Source organism: Lactuca serriola, chromosome 1 (genome assembly GCF_051521515.1).
Source record: "Lactuca serriola cultivar US96UC23 chromosome 1, Lser_US96UC23_V15, whole genome shotgun sequence".
NCBI lineage: Eukaryota > Viridiplantae > Streptophyta > Magnoliopsida > Asterales > Asteraceae > Lactuca > Lactuca serriola.
The window spans coordinates 8,160,236-8,181,184 of record NC_136408.1 but is presented as its reverse complement, the minus strand read 5'-3'; the positions used below and the strand labels follow the sequence as shown (position 1 = coordinate 8,181,184).

The window sequence follows — 20,949 nt, the reverse complement described above, 5'->3', positions numbered from 1 at the left end:
GAACTTAAGCTCAGACTCCATATCCCTTGACCAAATGTGTCTTAGAACCATAAAGTCTTTAACTTTAAGGCTTTGGACGTCCAGAATGTTCCTGATACACGGTCTTAACCCATTAAGACCTTTCTACTACATGCGTGAGACACTTTCAGCCATTAGGACATCATTTTTATCACTTAGGACCCTTTTTAGGGTTTGAAAGGACAGTTTATTTCATTCAAATCATAACATGCACCAACGTGGGACGTGTGGGACATGAATTGGTTCCATAAAGCTAGCATGGCAAGATCTACATCATACAAGCATAAAGTTTGGAGTTTTTTACCTCCTGGAGCTTCTAGAGCACAAAGAAACCTCAGATCTACAAGCTTGTCTTCCTTCTCCAACTTCTTGATGCAACACCTTCTTCTCCAACTACTCAAAACACCCACTTTTAGCTCACACACTCAAGAATAGGGTTAGGGTTTGGGGAAAACGGCTCAAAACTATAGAGGCTGAGATGATGAAGGGTTTTGAGCTCATAAGGACGTTTATATAGCACCCAAACCCTAAATATTAGTGTTTCCATTTGTCGGCAATACGCCTAGCGTACACAAGTGTATGCCCAGCGTACTAGGGCGCGCCTAGCACGCTTAGCGTACCTTATGTACGCTTAGCGTACTAGTCTTGTTCTCAAAGTTGCAACTTTAGCCCTTAGGCTTCTCATGGATCGACTCTTCCACCCCAGGGAATGCAAATGACAAAATAATAATAGAAGAGAGGATTCGGAAATACCTGCAAAATCTCGGGTTGTTACAGGTTACCACTTGTACTATTAGCTATAGTGATATTTACGGGGACAGAAGATAAACATAAAAGTTTAGAAAATGAATGGGTAAAAGTGATATTTTAAAAAGTAAAGAGATGGAAAATATCATTTTGTAAAATAGAGGGGTTGTAAGTGACAAATTATACAAACTTGAGAGTTACAAGTGATGGATTATAGAAAATTGAAGGATTAAACTTGAACTTCCCCTATTAAACACTTAGGTGTTGTTTGTTTTTTCTGAGACAAAATGTCTGCAGTCTGCGGACCACATCTGTAGACCTCTACAGTAGAAGATGTGGACCAAACGTCTGCAGTCTGAAAAAATAAGACTGTTTGTTTTTTTTAACATCTGCAGGCTATTAAAATAAACTGATTTTTTTAAACTTCAAAGTGATTTTTTAATATTTCTATGACTTTGTTATAGATAATTAACGAATCTAAATCAATTTTTATGTATTATTGTATAAAAAATAAAAATAAAAATTATATGAATTAACGTATATATTTGATAAAAACCAACAACTTTGGTTGCAAAGATATAACTAAACATTATAATTAGTGATCAAAGAATTTGATACATAAATGGATGGAAATAAACTTCAATTTTTTCAATTAAATCCATTAAAAACGTACCATAAATATTTTCTCGAGATATTGACGATACTGTATTAAATAATGTTTTACAAAATTTGGCAAAAAAAATATAAGAATATATTATTATTTTTTTTTTCATATTTATATAACAACTTCAACGACTATTATTGTAATAAATCTTTATTTATAAATTTGTCAAAAATATCATGCTTGTATCGTTGAACGTTTTTTTTTAAGTTTTGTAATTTTTTTTCAAATTGTTTATCATTAATAAAGTTGGAAAAAAATATAAATTAAAAAAAACTTTAAAAAAATAAAGATATACATGTTTTTTTAGGTTAAAAGATGTCTGAAGATGTTAGAAGACTCTGGTCCACATCTGCGTCAAGAAGAGGACCCACAGACATTTTTAGGTCTGCAGTCTTCAAAAAAACAAACAGTCTGCGAAGGTTAATGTCTGCGCGTGGTCTGCCCGATGCAGACAGAAGAGGCCATGCAGATCTGCAGACAAAAAACAAACACTATCTTATACATTGTGCATAAAATCATGCACTTTTAGCTACAATATTTGTACTCACATATCATAATCTGATTTTTGTATATATTTATAATATAATGTATTTCATAGTATATAAATATGGCATAAAACATAATAAACTGAAATTATAACATAATAAATTGATGTTATTTATGTAATTTATTGTCAAAGATTATCATATATAATTAAATATAAACTGTTATATGTAAAAAAACAAATATGGCAAAATATATAAAATATATAAGTATCTACACGTAAAATGAAGCACTTCAAAAAATATTTCTATTAAATATTTTATAATTAAAAAAAAAACAAAAAACAAAGAACTTTTATGCTCAAAACTCAATCCGAACGCCCCCTAAAAACAAATAAATAAAATTAAGACGGTAAAAATGGATCGGGCGGTTTTGAGTAGTCAACGTCCTTTTTGTTTTTCTGCAATTCGAAGAATGGCCAAATTTTTAATTTTTAATTTTTTTTAATAAGCAACTTTAGAATTTTGTGAAAACTTGATTGTGTCATGGATGGATGTTAACGCTTAACATGTTTAACTCACTTTTTTAAATAACCTTTTTTAGTTCTACTTATTTAAATTTTTTGCCTAATAAAAACAACTATAATCAATCTATTTTAATGTAAATAGATTAAAATTTCCATTTACAGTAAAAACTAGTAACTTTATTAAAATCAGAACGAAATCATTGTGTTTCTTATAAAATGGTGACACGGTGTGGGTAGAATAGTAATTTGACACAGTGCGCCCACATGAGTAATGCCCGAAAAGCAAAAGAGTAGTACATGGGCCGGCATCCTTTTACCATATTTAGCTGGACACAAAAAACCAACTCGTTGTTTCGTCCGCTTTTGTTTTTGTACTCTCCCTTCTATCCTTTCCTTTTTTGGTAAGTCTCTTTTAACCATCTCCACAAAAAATCTATGGTAACGGTCACGTTTGATTTTTAAAAGCTATATTTTCTTAAAAGATAAAGGAATTTTCTAATAAAATTATCAGATATAAAATAAAATATAACTACGTGACAAATCTTTCGGTTAGATATCGATTTCACCACTTAGTTCAATAATCCGAAACTAGTTATTTTGGATCTGAAATCTAATGGATACTCATTTACTTATGTGGTCTGTTTATATAAAGAATATTCTGAGCTCACCACGTCCCTAAACAATATTTTTGAATTTCATTTTTTCTCTACCACACCGAAGTATAAATATTGAGTTTATATTCGTGTTAAGTATACAAAAAAAAAAAAAAAAAAAAAAAAGAATAAAAGAAAAACGAAACATAAACCATTCTCCGAGGCCCGATGAACTTCTCTGAAACATTGTTTTAAATTTAAACTAATTTGTCCTTAGAGTGTGTTCCATGCTACTTTATCAAAAAAGATATTTGAAACGTAAACTCCTTCCGAAATCTGATAAACAAGTCCAAGTTACCAAGAACTTGCCTGAAATAGTAAGATATTTTCTAAAATACTAAGAATTACCTTGAAATTCATAGTGCTTTATCAATTTAAGAAGTTGATAGTGTTATACCTTTCAAGCTGCAATTTGTCCCTGTGGGTGCAGTGCTTTTTTCATTAAAGATCAACTTTTGTTTCAGTGTTGTAAAAAAGATTATCGTAAAAATTATTTAAATCAATAAAACAAACTAAAAATAAAATATAAATTGGGCAATATTAATTTAAATTCATACACAAATAAAAATACCCAAATTTGATCCATTATTGTGTTAAAAATGCCTAAAATATGTGCTCAGTGTGCTAAACAAAAAATATTTTCACGTGATATACGTACTGATATACATCAAATAGGTTCTCATCATATAAAAAATGCTAGACTAATCTAAATTCAATGTCTTCTCATTTGTTGACCCTCTTCCACCCTTACCATATACTTTTGTACTAAGCTTTAGTTTTAATATCCTTTTAGACTTTTTCCTCTTCGTATGTGGAAATTTAACTCCAAGTATAAATTAGTGTTAGAAAGTAATAACTAATCACACAAATTTGCTTAATTAGACTTTGCTACAATATTGGTTTTAAAAAATTTGGATATCTTCACCAACCATCTTCTTCAATAGTTTCCCTTTCTTTAAAAACCACATGTTCTTCTTTGACTTATTGAATGGTATACAAAAAATGTAATGCATTTGTTAGTGATAAGAAGTGCCATCAAGAGTAACAAGCAGTTTGAATGCACTTGTCCCGGTAACAAACATTTGATTTTGTTCAAAAGTCTTAGCATTATGACCATTCTTCCAACTTTCACCCCTAACTTTGATCATTATAAATAACCATTTTAAGGGTAAATGACACAAAAAACATTCTTTTTACACAAAAATTCAATTTTGACACCGTGTTTTTTTTTTTTTTTGTCAATTTTGACACTGTGTTTTCCAATTTGTTACAATTCTGATCACTTGACCAGTTAACCATGTTGCATGCTGACGTGGCATGATGACGTGTCAGTTTTGATCACGTGACATGCTGACGTATCAAAATTGAATTTTTTTCTCACAAAAAACACTAAGTTTTCATTTTTTTCGATTTTGACACTAAGTTTAATTTTTTTTTCAACTTTGACACTATGTTTTTTGTTCCAAATCGAACATCATTTTTTCCAATTTTGTTCAATATTGACAATTTTCTATTTGAAACCGTATAAATATGTTTTTAATACATTTAAACCGTATAAATATGTTTTTTTTTTCATTTAAAAACCATAGTTTTGTATAAATACATTTTTTTTACACTCAACCCATATTTTTATGTATAAATATGTATTAGTTATATAAAAATTGTATTTTATATTAAATATGCAACTTTAAAATGTGTTTGGAGCCGTGTAGTCGATCAAAACTCAGATATCAAGTTTGCAACCCATCAAATTTTTACATCTTATTAGAAGCTTATGGTTAGTTTGATTCTAATGATATAACTAATGCTTTGAATGTAAGAAAAAAAACACCTTGTATTTAAATAAAAATGTGGTTTTTAAACGAAAAAAATATGTTTATACGGGTTAAAATGTAACAAAAAAAATATATTTATACGGTTTCAAATGGAAAATAGACAAAATTGAACAAAATTTGATAAATGATGTTCGATTGGAACAAAAAAAACATAGTGTCAAAATTGAAATAAAAAATTAAACTTAGTGTCAAAATCGAAAAAAAAATGAGTGTTTTTTGTGGAAAAAAAATCAATTTTGACACGTCAGCATATCATGTCAGCATGCCACGTCATCAAAACTGACACGTGATCATGTCATGTCAGCATGTAACCTGATTAACCGGTCAAGTGGTCTGATGTGTGTAAAACAACTTAGTTTTAAACCTACTTTTAATTATAAAATAAACACACAAAGGCAGTGGACCTATCAATTGTGGTATAGCTAAATAAGTAGGGTATCGAACACAGGGAACGGTAAATTAAAACTAAAAACTAATTCTATCTAAATTAATTTATAAGTAGGGGTTTTCTCTAGTTTTGCAAGACTAGAAAACTTACTAACTATCACTAAAAGCTAGAAAAGCAAAGAATTAACTAGATTCAATAATGGGAAGGAGCTTCTGTTTAGTTCAACTCAATTGATCCTATGGTTGATTTTATGGTAATAGTGCAATGGATTAATTCTTTTATTGGCTACCGACTCTAATGATTAGCTTCGCGTTCGCTATACTAACCCTTAGTGAAATAACTAACTCAAACAGTGATCACTTGTCTAATTTAATTAAATTCACTAGATTAATTATTCGGGTTAATTTAGACTTGCAATAATTAACTAACTTGGTCCTTTAGTTAATTTCTTGTTGATGGTCATCACACAAGCTCACACATGAATTTACTTAATTTTCTTATTAATTATAGTTTCATGTTCATTAATCCTAGACATATGATGAGTGGTCACGTAAACATATGAGGTTGATAATCAAAAGATGTTCATACTATTTAATTACTTTCCTATTAACAGAAAATTAATTATCATTCACACACAAGGTTCTTCAACAAGCTAAAAATAACAAAAAAATCACCAATATTGAATTAATCCTACCAATAATCAAACCATAGTCTCAATTGTGTATCCCCAAACAGAAGTTTAAGAGTTTTAGCTCATGTTTGAGGTAAATAACAGCAAACAAACAGATTCTAATTGTCTAGCCATAATGGAAAACAAAAGATTAAGTAGAATGATGAAAATTTGCCTCAAATCTCCTTCGAAATTGGATTCTAGGTTGTATCTTCGTTCTCCAAGGTTCTTCTGGCTCTTCAATCGCAGCTAATCTCTCCAGAAGGGTTCCCGAATTCCCCCCCTCCCCCTTTCGATCCGAGGAGTTATCTTTATATATGCGAAACGACTCGTCGAGTTAGGTGCTGACTCGCCGAGTCCATCTCTCAATCCCCGTATGCGATAAGTCTCTGGGTCTCCGAGTATTTATCTTCTCGAATATTTGCTCGGACTCGCCGAGTAGTCGACCCTACTCGCCGAGTAGGTGTTGTTTTTGGTGTTTTTCTTCTTTGTTCAATTCCCGAGCTCTCAACCGCTTCTCCTGCTTCCTTTTTCTTCCGAGCTTCACTTTTGGACTGAAAATATAATTCAAACACTTTTAAGTACCTTTTGTCCATGAAATACAATAAATTAGCTAATAAATGATAAAAATCTATACTTATTATAATGCTAAATATGCAAATATCAAAATACCCAACACTTGACTTTTGCTTGCCCCCAAGCAAAACTGAATTTTAGCACATTAGAATCACATATGACAACTCCAATCTAACCCAACCATTATGCCAAGACCGCAACGCATACATTTGTGTCTAAAAATTTTCCTAAATACCCCCCATATTCCAAATACTCACAATCCTCATAAACATTCGCCCACTTATCCCGAACAATATTCATTTTATGCATTCCTTCGAATCCATCCACAGAAAACCTCCTATCCTCAAGGTATGTTTAGTTAAGCAACCCAAGTATACATAATCTAGAATTACAATTTATGATACCACTATGGAGCTCTTTTGAATTCTTCACTTCTTTGGCATTTGATCTTTGATTGCTTTGAATTCATCACCTTCTTTGATTTAATTTTTGGTATCTTCAACTTTTTGAATTTCTTGGAATTTTGATCTTTTGATCTTCACTTTAATTGCTACAAAATTCCTCAAACTTTTCTTGCAATTCTCTCTCTCTTTTTTTTAAACATGTACCTCATTTTTGTTCACTCAAAACCCTACATGCTTAAGTAGGGGCGCTCAACCTCAACCTTTATTGGCTAACGATAATAATTTTCCTGGATACATTTCTGGTACACGATGCTAAACATATTGCATCCTTCGGGCTGAGCGAGGTCGTGTTTTTGTCCCATGATTTTACTGGAATAAGGAAGCCACAAATGCACTAGAACGTATATAGGCTCAACTAAACATTTGGGTCTTCATGCAATCATCAACATAACTCTAATATGAATCCTAATTACTTTTTACCAAAATTTCCTAAATTAATCCCTAAGTAATTTTCTTGGTATGCAAATTTTAAAAATTAACCTATATTTTAAGACTCTATATTTACTAAGATGACATTAACCCCCTACCCCACACTTAATTGATGCAATGTCCTCATTGTATATTATGCATGATAAAGAACAAAATAAAAAGGGAATTGGAAGAAACTCCCCTGGGGTAGCAGTTGCTAGGTCGACATCTTCATTCTTCAACTCCTTCTTCAATTGATTTTAGACATGGAAAAAGCTCATCCACGTCTTGGGCATCAAATCACATGTGGGCAGCTCCAAATAAGCAGGAAAAATAGAGTAAAGTCTTCAAGAATCGATATGGAAGAACAAATGGTCAAGTGGTATATTCAACAGCATCGAATCAGCAGCCTTTTGGTATAAAAATGAGTGACTCGTTGAGTCATATAAGCAACTCGTCGAGTATAGTCGCGGACAGCTTTGAAATTGCGAAAATACAAGGCGACTCGTTGAGTCAGTTAAATGCACTCAGCGAGTAGACCGCTGGGTGGAAAACATTTACATTCCGCATTTGTTCCAGCTTTTGACAAATCTTCAAAACTTCTAGACTCATTCACTCATGTCCCTAAGGACCAGACTCAACACCTTAACTCTAACTCCGCCCTTTCTTGACTCTTTTCCACTCTTTATTTTTCTTTCTCTCTCAATATCTAGACCCTTTTATGCAAGCATTCCTAATCCAAAATCTGAAAGTAACCAAGGCAAATTAGACATCAAGCATAAAAATAAAAGTCTAAAAATTCAAACACACCAAACAAAACAAAATAAATTAAAAATTGTTCAACAAAGCATAAATAAAAGAAAAGTAATCCTCCTCCTCATCATCATGATCATGCGTAGATCCACTTCCACTAGCTCCACTCCTCCTTGCATTAATCACCTCATCCTAAGATGGAATGTATGGGAAATTACCCCCATCGATATGCGGAATATGGAAATGGTCAAAAAGTCGGATATGTGATTCATTGCTAAAGTTGATACCCCGCGCCATTTGATCTTGCAACCGCCTCATCTCAACATTATACCAATCCATTGGTACTTCATCATTATCTACCGGAATCACCGGCAGTTCCTCCTCCACGTCTCGCTCTCGCCTCGACCGAACCCTCCTTCCCGGCACCTCGGGACCAACCACCGGATCATCATGCGGAATAGCATAATGACCACCCCCCATAATCCTCAATAATCTTGGCCCTCTGGAAAAGAATGAGATTAAATGGAGGGGTAGGAATCACCGTCATCAAATTCCATGCACCACGGGTCATCAACCCAAATGAGTTGGCTAGCCGGGTGACGAACATGCCACCATTAATTTTGGAGGTTTTGCGATCCTTGACCGCACCCTCCGACAAATAAGAAGCCAAACACCACGGAATATTGAAAAAGGTGTCTGGTGTGATAATGCTCCAAAGGTAAAAGACGTCAAGGTTGGAAACCTTGTCGTCGTCCTTCCGTTGGTTGATGGTGGTGGAGATAAGACGGTGAATGAGACGGTGCGTGGGTGACCTAATACTTCCTTCTTGGGCCGACTTCGGAATGTATAACTTGTTAGCGATTGTATTCCACCAACCCGTACTCGTAACACCATCGGGGAACACCTTATGAGAGTGTTCCAAAAAGGCGCGAAAAATAGCAGTCGAGACCAATGGCCGGTCGTAAATCCCCAACCGATAGGCAAGATCAATAACGGAGCACTAATGGAACTCGCCCCCAAGGCAAAAACTGAAGCTCGTCGGGTGGTAGCAATCGTCTCCTCCACGGAAAGACACCGTGGAGAAAAACTCCCAACAAAGTTCCCGGTACACCGGTTCTTGAATTCTAAAGACCCGACTACATCCATCTCAAATCATTGTCTCCCCCTCGTATGTAAATTCCTTCAAAAGATAAGGGGCCAACTCCTCTTCATACCGAACATTTTGCAACCAATCCCAATCAACCCTGTTAGGCACATAAATTTCCTTCTTTCTGACCTCAGCCAACTTCTTCTTCCATCTTGACATTGTTGAAGCCGATTCAATTTGAGGAAAATTTAACCAAAGAAAATCTCCTTGGTGTCCACTTGAGCTTTGACCTCTGTGAAACATTGTCCCTGCAAAACAAAGAACACACAACCCAGAAAACATAGAAAATCATTAAAACAGATCTCATCTGGGTCCCCCGACTGGACTCGTCGAGTCCATGAACGACTCAACGAGTCGCATGAACTGCGCGAGTCAGTTGACGGGTCGGTCAAAATTTGACCATAAAACCTGGAATTTTTCTCAAGGATTTTGTCCATGGATGTTTCTACGATGTATTACAGGAAAGATAACCATCCAAAACAATATAATTAAGACTAAATCAAAACCCTAAAAATTCACTAAACTTCAAAATCGGGTATTCTATGAAATTGACACCCTAGATCATCCCAAAACCATGACTTTAACAGAATTAAGGAAGAAATTAAGTACCTTTGGTGATAAAAATCGAAAATCTTGAAGGATGAATGTAGACTTTGATGAATGCTTGAGAGAGAGCACAAATTGTATATGTATAAGCTATGAAATGGTCATTTTTCATCACTATATATAACAGAAGGGTAAAATGGTCATTTTTCATCACTCAGCACATTCAGTCAGATGTATAATCAAACAACAGGATTTCTTACTCAGTCGGGATTTCTTACCCAGATAGACATTTTCCAGTCAGTACTTTTTCAATCAATAATTATCAAAAAGGGTCTTAGTTTTGTAAAGATCAGTGAGTATGTTTGGGGTTGACTTTTCAAGGAAAATGAATTGTGTTCAATCAATTCCAAAGTCATACGCCAAAATCGTTTTCAATGTGTAAATAATATTTTTAAATCAAGGCTCACAAGAACCAACAAAACACAAAATCATATATTCATATAAGAAACATTTTAACAAACGAAACATGCGATGTATATGCAATAACTACATTCAACTCGTAGACAGTCTGAAAATCAAATATCTCAATGATAGCAAAAATCCGAGCTAGCTTATAATGTAATTTAGTCAAGTAGTTAATCTAAAGAGTAATATTTAAACTATGGTTATAAAACATATAAACTTATGTTATTCATTAAAAAAATTTAGAGCATAAATGTTATAATTTTCAATAAGGAAGAATCTACGATTCCCTGTTGTGGACAGGGAGACGTTTTTATTCGCTAGTAGATACAGAAACATGAATGTTAATTGAAAAAGTTATTCAAGGATAGAGATGTAGATGAGAAATGAGAAATGAGAAATGGATAATTGGTGCTTCACGGCCCCATTGTCATCATTATTACACAAACCCTACAATGTTTATAATATAGTAATAATTACATTCTAAATAAAAATTATAATAACAAATAATATCAATAATAATAACCATAATATAAAGCGACATATTACATACATTTCTCAAAATATTTAAAAGGCTTTCTTTATTAATTGTGGTTGTATTTACATCGTCGATTGGTAAATAACCTATCATAATCATAAATATATTTAAAATAGAAAAAGAATAAATTGTTTTTCGTTCTAACTAAATAACAACAGATTTTAGTGTGTAATGTTTTTCTATAATCATATCAATTACATTGTATGTGATTGTTAAATCTATTAATTGAGATATATCAAAAATATATTTTTTTTTGCCTTATCTATCTGTATTTTTTACACATAAATATGACAGTTTTTCATAATTCAAAAAAAAAAATATAATATTAGTGAAATGGAATTTATCTACCTGTGGCATTGAGTGAGAAAGAGAGTAACCAAAGCAACCCTTCTGGCTCTACAACTTTTCAAACAACCACATGAAAACCAACATTTAAATATTTTTCTTATTTACAGCACAAGATTCCCAAAGATAAATAAAAATAAAAATTAAATTAAAAAAGCTTTTAAATTTGCTGTTGCCAATTTTTTAATTTGTTTTTTATCGATTTTTTGGGTGTGAGATCGACAGGCAGATCCCCACCAAAATAAATTATTAAATTCAATTTAAAAAATAAAGTATTAAATTCAACTTACATAAAACCCTCAAGAATTCACATTTATTTGTTTGATTGATGTAGTTTATAATTGTTTAACCTCTTCAGAAAAATCTACATCGATCAATGGAAGGACTTCCGGCTTCAATAGGAAACTCCGGCGACGACGGTGTGTTAGCTCAGTCACAGCAACAACCATCTAAACCTCTGGTAAATGGCGGTGGCGGTGGAACAGATGAACTGGGTGACGATGGTGGGGCAATTGGCGGTGGATTCACTGAAGATGGCGACCGGAATTCCGGTGGTAACCGGTGGCCGAAGCAAGAAACATTGGCTCTGATTAATATCCGGTCAGAAATGGACGCAGCTTTTCGTGATTCAAATCTCAAAGGCCCATTGTGGGATGATGTTTCCAGGTGATTTAAACTTGAATTCAATAACAAAAATCCTGAGTTTTCCTATTTCAAATTCCAGCTAATTTTCCGGCGAGATCTATGAATCAATTTTTCAATGAATTGACCAAAAAAAGGTCAACCTTTTATGAAAGAGTCGATAGGAATCTTAAAAAATTCAGAATTCCTGCAAGAATTTTGATGAGAATTATTCATCACATGTGAAAACGTTAATCCCAAATCAAAATTTGTCGAAATCTGCTTCAATCTGTCATATTACTTCTTCAAACTAAGTATGGATCCAAACACTCACCGACGAAATATAATTTTTCTATTTATTTTTCGAATATTTTTGTTCTTGTTTTACTTAATTTAACGTTAATTTTCACGTTCATTTTGTTAATAAATTTGCAAAAAAAATGTATGATGACAGAAAACTATCAGAGCTCGGATTCCATCGGAGCGCCAAGAAATGCAGAGAGAAATTTGAGAACGTATACAAGTATCACCGGCGAACCAAAGAAGGCCGGACTTCGAAACCCGACAAAATCTATCGTTTTTCCGATCAATTACAAGCTCTGGAACAGAACCCGAGAAGTGCATTTCCTCCGCAACCTTTTCCCGCCGTGAAACCACCGCCAGTCATGGTAAATATGTCGAACAATGTTACTGTTCCATCCCCCTTTATTACTGTCACGGGCGCCGATCAGAACAATGTGAGTCCGATTTCAGTTGCAGCCCCAGCGGCGGTGATGGCAGTGATGCCACCACAGCCGGTGATGAATCAAAAAAGGACTTTCCCGTTCTCGCAACCGAACATGTCGGGATCGACAAATTCAGCCACTTCGTCGGATACTTTTTCCGACGACGAACCACCACAGAAAAAGAGAAAATGGCAGGATTTCTTCGGGAAATTGATGAAGGAAGTAATAGTGAAACAAGAGGAACTACAAAAGAGGTTTCTTGACACAATCGAGAGACGGGAGAGAGATCGAGTGGCGAGGGAGGAGGCATGGCGAGCTCAAGAAATTGCGAAGATGAACCAAGAGCACGATCGGTTAGTCAAGGAGAGATCCATCGCCGCTGCAAAAGACGCCGCCGTCATAACATTTTTGCAGAAGATGACCGGGAAAAACCCTGACACGGTGGACGAAACAAGAAAAAGGCTAGCAGGTATTGTCGTACATACTCTATAGTTATCGTAACTGTTCAAAAGTTATTTTAGCATGAAATCATGGATTAATTAGTTGATTTTATAAATCTCACGGTTTTTTTGTAGATTTTTTAGCTCCGCCGATCCCATTAGCCTCAACCCTCCCGGTCATACAGCAACAACAGATCCACCAAACACCACCACCGCCTCCTCCTCCACGTCATGAAATTCTGCAGGTGGCGGTGCCGCCGTCACCCATGGTGAAGAATCTTGATGGTGATGTGAGTGGAGGAGATAATATGCTATTGCCAAGTCCATCACGGTGGCCGAAAGCGGAGATAAACGCGTTGATAACACTTCGAACGCAACTCGACATGAATTATCAAGAAAACACGGCAAAGGGTCCGTTGTGGGAGGAGATATCGGCGGCGATGAGGAAGCTCGGGTACAACCGGAATGCCAAACGGTGCAAAGAGAAATGGGAGAACATCAACAAATACTACAAGAAAATGAAGGATGGTAACAAGAAGAGGCCGGAGGATTCGAAAACATGCCCGTATTTCCATCAGCTCGATGCAATTTACAGGGAGAAAGCGACTGCGATCGTAGCACGACCAGAGCAGCAATGGCCGCCTGCGACGATGGTGCAAGAAAAAACACCGCCGCCACCGCCGCCGCAGCAGCAGCAGCAACAACAATCTACTAATGGTGTTTACGTGGAGAAAAGGGATGATTATCCGGGTTTCACTGGAAAACCCGAAACCCAAACCGCTCCGGTTGTAGCTTGGCCACAACAACAATGGCGGGTTCCGGCGGCGCTTCAAGAAACACAACAGCAACCACAACCACAGTCTGCGGCGGACATGGAGGATCAAGGTAGTGAGAATACCGATGATTACGACGACGATGATGATGAGGATGAAGACAAGGAAGAAGAAGGTGGTGGGTACGAGATTGTTGCCAGCAAGATATCTTCAGTGGCTACTGTCTAGAGAGAGAAAAAACGAGGAGACAGAGAAAGTTGTCATCTTTTTCATTGGAAGGTAGAGCAATGAAAGAAATTAATGGGGTGATGGATATGCGGGTCGTGGATAAACAGGTCGGGTTGTAATTTGGCTGGTGAAAATTTGAATGAGGTCCGGTGATGTCTTGGGAAGAGGGCAACCGTATTTTTTTATAGCTAAAATACATAAAGGTGTTTTCTGTATTTTTACATTTTTTAATTGTATAATACGAATAAAAGTATTTATCAATTATGTTATTCTTTATTTGAATCTTAATTATATTATATTTGTTTACAGTTATTAAAATTATGTAACATCAAAATATCCATAATTGTTGAAATATTAACCCTTTTCGTCATATAGTTATTATTATTTTTTTTATGTTTGTTTCAAAATTGATAATTTATTCTTGGGCTTATGGTTAAAGGTGATGGGAATAGAAGCCTGAACCCTCCTTCTCAATCCTCCGATATGTTCATTCCAATCAGGATTCAGGGGTGGATTTGTAACAAAACGTTAAGGAAGGAGGCATATATGATTTTAAGGGTATTAATCCGGAAAAATTACACTATTTCAAAAAAATTCTTAAACTTTTTACACTATGTCGAAAAAATTTAGGGGTGGCACTTGCTAACCTTGCAACCATTTGCCCTTCATCCCAAGAAGGTGATGAGAATGGTGATCCTTCTAAAGTCATCACCCTCCCAATCGTCTTTCTTTCTCTCTTTGCATCCAACTTAATTAGATTGTAGAACCACACCAAACGCCTTTTTCAGGTACCGAAAAAATAAGGATGGTTTTCTGATCGATACTGAAGTGCGATGGCACTACTTGTTACGTAGTCCAACCTGTTTTCACTCCCACCATTCTAAGAGAAAACTATAGATATTGTTCTTAATATACGTTTTGTTTTATAAAATAATATATGGCATGGTTTTTAATTTTGTCTTTCCTTCTTCAATAATATAATAATTAGTAAATAATAATATGTCGACGGACACCTCATCTTCCATGTTCTCCGCTAAAGCATCTTAAATATTTATTTAAGACTTTTTATGATTTATTACTAGGGTGATTCTAAATATAATCTCATATAGTCGATTCTTATATCCTTATTTATATCAATATAATATTTTATACATGTAATGTGAGCTATAATATGATATATGAAATATGATTATGCAAATTAAAGATAAAACCTACACTTTTTTTTATAAAAACCATTAGGGAAAATGGTTATAATCGGACCATATAGCTATGTATAACCACTTAAAATAGTATTTGAGTAACTTTTTTGTTATTATCTATTGACTGCTTAATATTAAAACATAGATTTATTTGTTATAATATTGCATGTAATATCTTTAATTGTATTTTATATTTATATCTTTGTTATTTTTTGATTGATTAATCTAATATACTAAGTATATAATATAAAAATTAATATTTGTATAGAAAATTTTATTTTAGACGTTTTCTTTTAAGTGGTGAAAATGACATAAATTTTAAATAGTATTAAACTATATCGATCATTATATTACTTTTAAGTTTTTTATATTTATAACTACATGAAAAAAAATGATAATTTATAAAACATTTCTAGGACATTATACATGTTTAATTATTAGAAAAAAAAAACTATTAATAAAACTTATGCAATAGAGAAAAATTTCAAAGATAACTTTTTTTATCGATGTGCCAAAATAAATAAGTTTTGAAGATGTTAACCATTGCGTATACTATGATGTTATTCTGGTCGGAACCAGACCGAACCAACCCGAACCCGAATAACTTGAAAACCGAATAAGGGTAACTGTATGAACCAAAAACCGAACCGATTAATCAATATGAGTTCGGTTCGGGTATTAATCGGTCCGGTTGAGTTAATACTCAAATAACCCAAATAACATGTACAAGATGATCAAGAATCTAATATAACCGAAAAAAATGAATAAACCGTATTACGATTTATAACCCGAATAACAGAATAACAATGTACTTTTACACATCAACGTAAAACATTCGAAGACCAGCATAACACAATAACACAATGCAATAATAGTATTTACATAACAGATTAACATAATGAGAATTAATTTTTTAGTTGAGTTTCTTCAGTTGGAGCCTAATTTTTCATAACTAAACAAAGTAGGAATTCATGAATCTTTAGAGACAATAGGAAGGGTCAACTTTTGAAAATCTGAAACAAGAGGAAGGTTTGACATAAATGATTTCAAGTTTGGAAATAGTTTAGAAGATTTTTTGATTTTGAAATGACGAGAACGAGTGTAGGGGTTTTTTTCTATTATGAACGACGAGGACAAAAGCATGAATCGTGATTTTGATTTCTGTCAACAGGAGAAAGGGGACGATAAATGCTTATTCAGGTCGGGTATTAGAACTGAATAAGCTCTTATTTGGGTAACCCGAACCGAATAACTCGATAACCGAATAAGCATAATATAGATAACTAAAACTCAAATCAAATTGTTTATTCGGGCCTAAGTTGGTTCGGTTCGGTTCGGTTCAGGTTTCCGGACCAATTTCCCATCCCTAGTGTATACCCTTAAATCTATCTTCCTCACTCTTTGTCTAAAACCCTTGTCCAACCCCTTTGAGAAGGGGTTTCCTTTTAATGAGAAAGAGAGACCATATAGAAAAAAAAAATAATAAATAAATAAATAAATAAATCTGAGAAGGAAATCGATCGATGGTTGTGTGGTCGCGAGAAACATGAACAAAGTTATATTCATTATATTCTTGGTAAACCAAATCAAAATGATATTATATATGCCCTCTAAAGATCGTCATTACTACCCTGCCTCTATCTTCTTTGTGTCATTTGTCAGTAAACCCAACCAATATTAATGTCCTATTTGTCTTTCCTGAACTCCACATCATGTTGCATTTTCTTTTATTATGATAGCAAACAAACCCTATTTTCCTTTTCTCATCAATCTATGTCATTAGACTTGTTAGCTAAGTTGGTTTAAATGGGACCAACTTATGGTAGATGATGTTACAACTTGATTTATTTAAAAAGTTCAAAACACCAAATTGATTTAATAAAATCATTTTTTTATTAGTTAGGTTAGATACAATTGTGATCAATCTCTGTTTTTGTTCGAAGATCATATATTTTTGTTTAGTGGCAAATGTATACATGTTTGGAAATGTTGTGAATTGCATGGGGTTGGAAGTAAGGTGTTGTAAGAAGAATATATGACAAGTGTAAGAGGGGGAAAAGGAATTGCACTTGTGGGGTGTTTGGTTGGTTGTCGCATATGATATCGACTGTGATATAAAATGGGAATAAAACTAACAAAAATGATTCATATAAATACATCTAACATGTGGACTCTCGTTGAATTTTACAACATTTCTCACCAAAAATCTTAGCAATTGAAATAATAGAAATTGAATGGGATTACGGGGATTCTCACCTGAATAATGCAAAACGGGATCCTAGTCGGGGATTATCGTCGGATTCACTAAGAGAAGCATACAAGAGAGACTTTATAGGGTGAGACAGATGGGAGATAGCTTGTTTCACTTCCATAATGGCATACTTTATTTTTGGTTATTTTTTGATTGATTAATGAATTACTTAATTACCTAATAATCTTGATCAACGGACGAGAATATGTTATACATTCACACAACAATTTGCTGGTAGATAAACATACAAGGTCAGTACCATTGACTAAATTGTCGATGAATGAGTAAACACGAAAGTTTAGAAAAGTCGAGGGAGTGAAAGTGATATTTTATAAAGTTCAAAGACGAAGGGGTTAACATGATATTTTATAAAATTATGAGGTAGTAACTATAGGAAAATCATATTATATATTACGGGGTTAAACACGAAACTTTAAAAAATAAAGGGATGAAAGTGACATTTTATGAAGTTTAAAGTTAAAGGGGGTCAAAGTGATATTTTATAAAGTAGAAGGGTGGGAAATATGATTGTTCAAACTTTAGGGGAGGAAGGAGTGAAAATGATATTTTACAAAATAGAGAAATGAAAAATATCATTATAAAAAAAGTATTTAAAAAAGTATTGTAACGTCTGTTCCATGTATCATTTGAATTTCTAAGTTATTTTAGGGTTTTAGACGGGCACTCGATGAGTTGGGGAGCTCCAACTCGTCGAGTAGAAATCATTTTTGAACGCGGGACTTAGGATCTACTCGACGAGTTGGAATGCCCAACTCGACGAGTAGACATTGTAAAGGAAAACTCTAATTTCCAGGGATTTGTACCATATTTAAAGAACTTATGGCTTATTTGTGGTCTCTCTCTCATCGTCCTTACAACCTAGAGAAACCCTAGTTCGAGCCTTATACATTCTTAAGTGTGTCAGAGAGTTTGGAGAGTGATTTTGGTGTGGTTGTGAAGGATTTTGAAGCTTGAAGAAGTTGGAGTAAAGAGAGAAGTAGTAGATCCGACATCTATATTGTTTTGGCAACCATCTTAAGGTATAAAGTTGATACTTGACCTTTATTTGCTTATATCTCATCTCATGAAAGTAAATGGTCACTTTTGGTGCATAAGGGTGTCATTTTCGGATTTGAACTTGTCATGAGGATATGGTTTTAGATCTGGACACCTCTAGGCCTCCATGGACATAAAGTTGCTCACTTTATCTAGTTTTAGCCCTCATCCATGCCCTAAACCTTGTATAAACCTTAGTTATGAGTGTTTTAGCCTCTTAAGGCCTTGCATGAATGTAAAGTTGGCAACTTTATGAGGTAACTACACCATAGGGGGTTGGATTTGTAGTTTGGAGCCTTGGATTCCACTGGAAAGGACTGAACATGAAAATGGTTGAAGGGACTCGACGAGTTACTTAGCCAACTCGACGAGTCAGGTAAGGTTTACCCGTTTTCGGGGTCCTGAGTGATCACGGTGAGCTGATTATGGATTTCAGTCTAGAGATTTCGTTGAAGAGTTTCCGGCCCTTGGACACCGAAGAACTCGACGAGCTACTCGGGTAACTCTCCGAATTGACTTGGAATTTCAGTTTTATGGACCTTGAAATAATTCGACGAGTTGCTTGATGCACTCGACAGGTTGGGGTCAACATGGGTTGTTGACCTTGACAGTTGACCTTGACTTTGACCGGGGTTAACCAAGTTTGACTTTGAGGGTATTTATGGTATATCGGGATTTTGACAAGTTAATTACATGATGGTTATAGGCAATTGATTTGGAGCTGCGCGTTGGGACTTATCTAATCTTATCTTATCAGTTCAGAATTCTCGAGAAATGAATCTCTTCGCCATACCAATGAGTCGAAGGTACCAAGGTCGGCCCATTATTTGTTATTTGACATGCTAGTTGGTTATGGGATATGTGGTATGCTAGTTGTAATTGTAGTACTTGCATGAAAGACCTCGGGGGGTTCCCCAGGCACTTGGGTGTAAGACCTTGGAGGGTTTCCATGACATCCTTTGTAAAGTCCTCGGGGGGGGGGGGGGGGTGTCCCGAGGCACTTGGGGTAGGACCTTGGAGGGTTTCCATGGCATCCTTGGTCTAAGACCATGTGAGGGTTCTCATGGCTCACGGAGTAAGTCCTTGGAGGGTTTCCGTGGCATCCTTATATGTTTGTATGTCTGATTTATATGGTAGTGGTCTAAGACCATGTGGGGGTTCCCATGGCACCCAGAGTAATACCCTGGAGGGTTTATAGTGCATCCCTATATGTTGTATGCATGGATTATATGGTTTATGTAGCTTTTATAGCTAATATGGATTATGTGATTTTGTGGAGTGTGTGGGGTATGCTCTGGGAAACTCACTAAGCAATAGCTTACAGTTTGTTGATTGTTTCAGGTACTCTCAGGTGTTACAAGTTGGTATCAAAGCCTTGGTTTGAGGGATTCGAGCACACTCTCAGGTGTGTCAGGACTCAACCTAAGGAAATGGAAAAATTGTTTTCAATAAATCAAAAGTTAAAAACTTCTTAAAATGGAAAAGAGGAGAGTGCAATGTACGTGATCGGCCGAGCTTAAGTAAGTGGTTCCCCAATATGTTAGCCATGTGATACTGATATTTGGATTATGATAGTCTATTCTTTTAAAATTGTATACGGTTAGGAGCTTATATCCTTAGAATGATTGATTTGGCCTTATTTCCTGTTCCTTATTTGGTTGTTGTAACAACGTAAATTTTCAAAACAATTTTTCATTTCTTTAAAACATAATTTCATTCAAGACAACCATAAAATCCAATCTAACATAGTCATAATACAAAACATATCAATCCCAAGATCAATCATATCCAAATTCGCCTGCGTGTGTGTACGAGTCATGTCGGCGCCTTTCCACGGTCCTCACTAGTACCTGAAACACATTACACATAAACACTGTAAACAAGAAGCTTAGTGAGTTCCCCAATATACCACTGACACACATACACCTTTCCAGGCTGTGACATCCCCAAAATCACGGCCAAAAAAGACCGGTTTGTTTATGCTTTATAAAATCAGAGTACTTCATTTTATAAAAATGTTGCGGAATTTGTTCCCAGAAAAACATGGTAAATACGTTATTAAAACATTTTCGAAGAAACGTATTTATTTCATTTTAAAACGTTTGGGATGTCATCGTTAATACAGAAACATAAGCATAAACAGAACTTACAATTATTTACACTAGTGATCTACATCTCTTTAAATCTCTTTGTGTAATGTGACTTCATATCAACACCTGTGATATAAATAAACTGAGTGGGTCAGGTTGGGAAACCTGGTGAGTACATAGGGTTTTCAACCCACAATAATATAATTATTATTGTTAAACATCAAACAATCAACCCAATTACCCATTCCCGTTATCCTCACATTACGTCCCTAAAACATCTAACACAAGGGACCTAGTCAAAGGACTATCATTGGGATGGAGTATACCTGGTGAGCACACAGTT

General features: G+C 34.7%; 1 protein-coding gene across 1 annotated transcript; it reads left to right on the top strand.

The window, feature by feature from the left end:
• The first annotated feature begins 11,534 nt into the window (after window positions 1-11,534).
• Window positions 11,535-14,286, top strand: LOC145094874 (trihelix transcription factor GT-2-like). The gene is made up of 3 exons (XM_079032892.1): window positions 11,535-11,889; window positions 12,299-13,038; window positions 13,145-14,286. The coding sequence occupies exons 1-3, from the start codon at window positions 11,600-11,602 to the stop codon at window positions 14,008-14,010; spliced, it is 1,896 nt and encodes a 631-aa protein (XP_078889018.1). The 5' UTR covers window positions 11,535-11,599; the 3' UTR covers window positions 14,011-14,286.
• The last annotated feature ends 6,663 nt before the right edge of the window (window positions 14,287-20,949 follow it).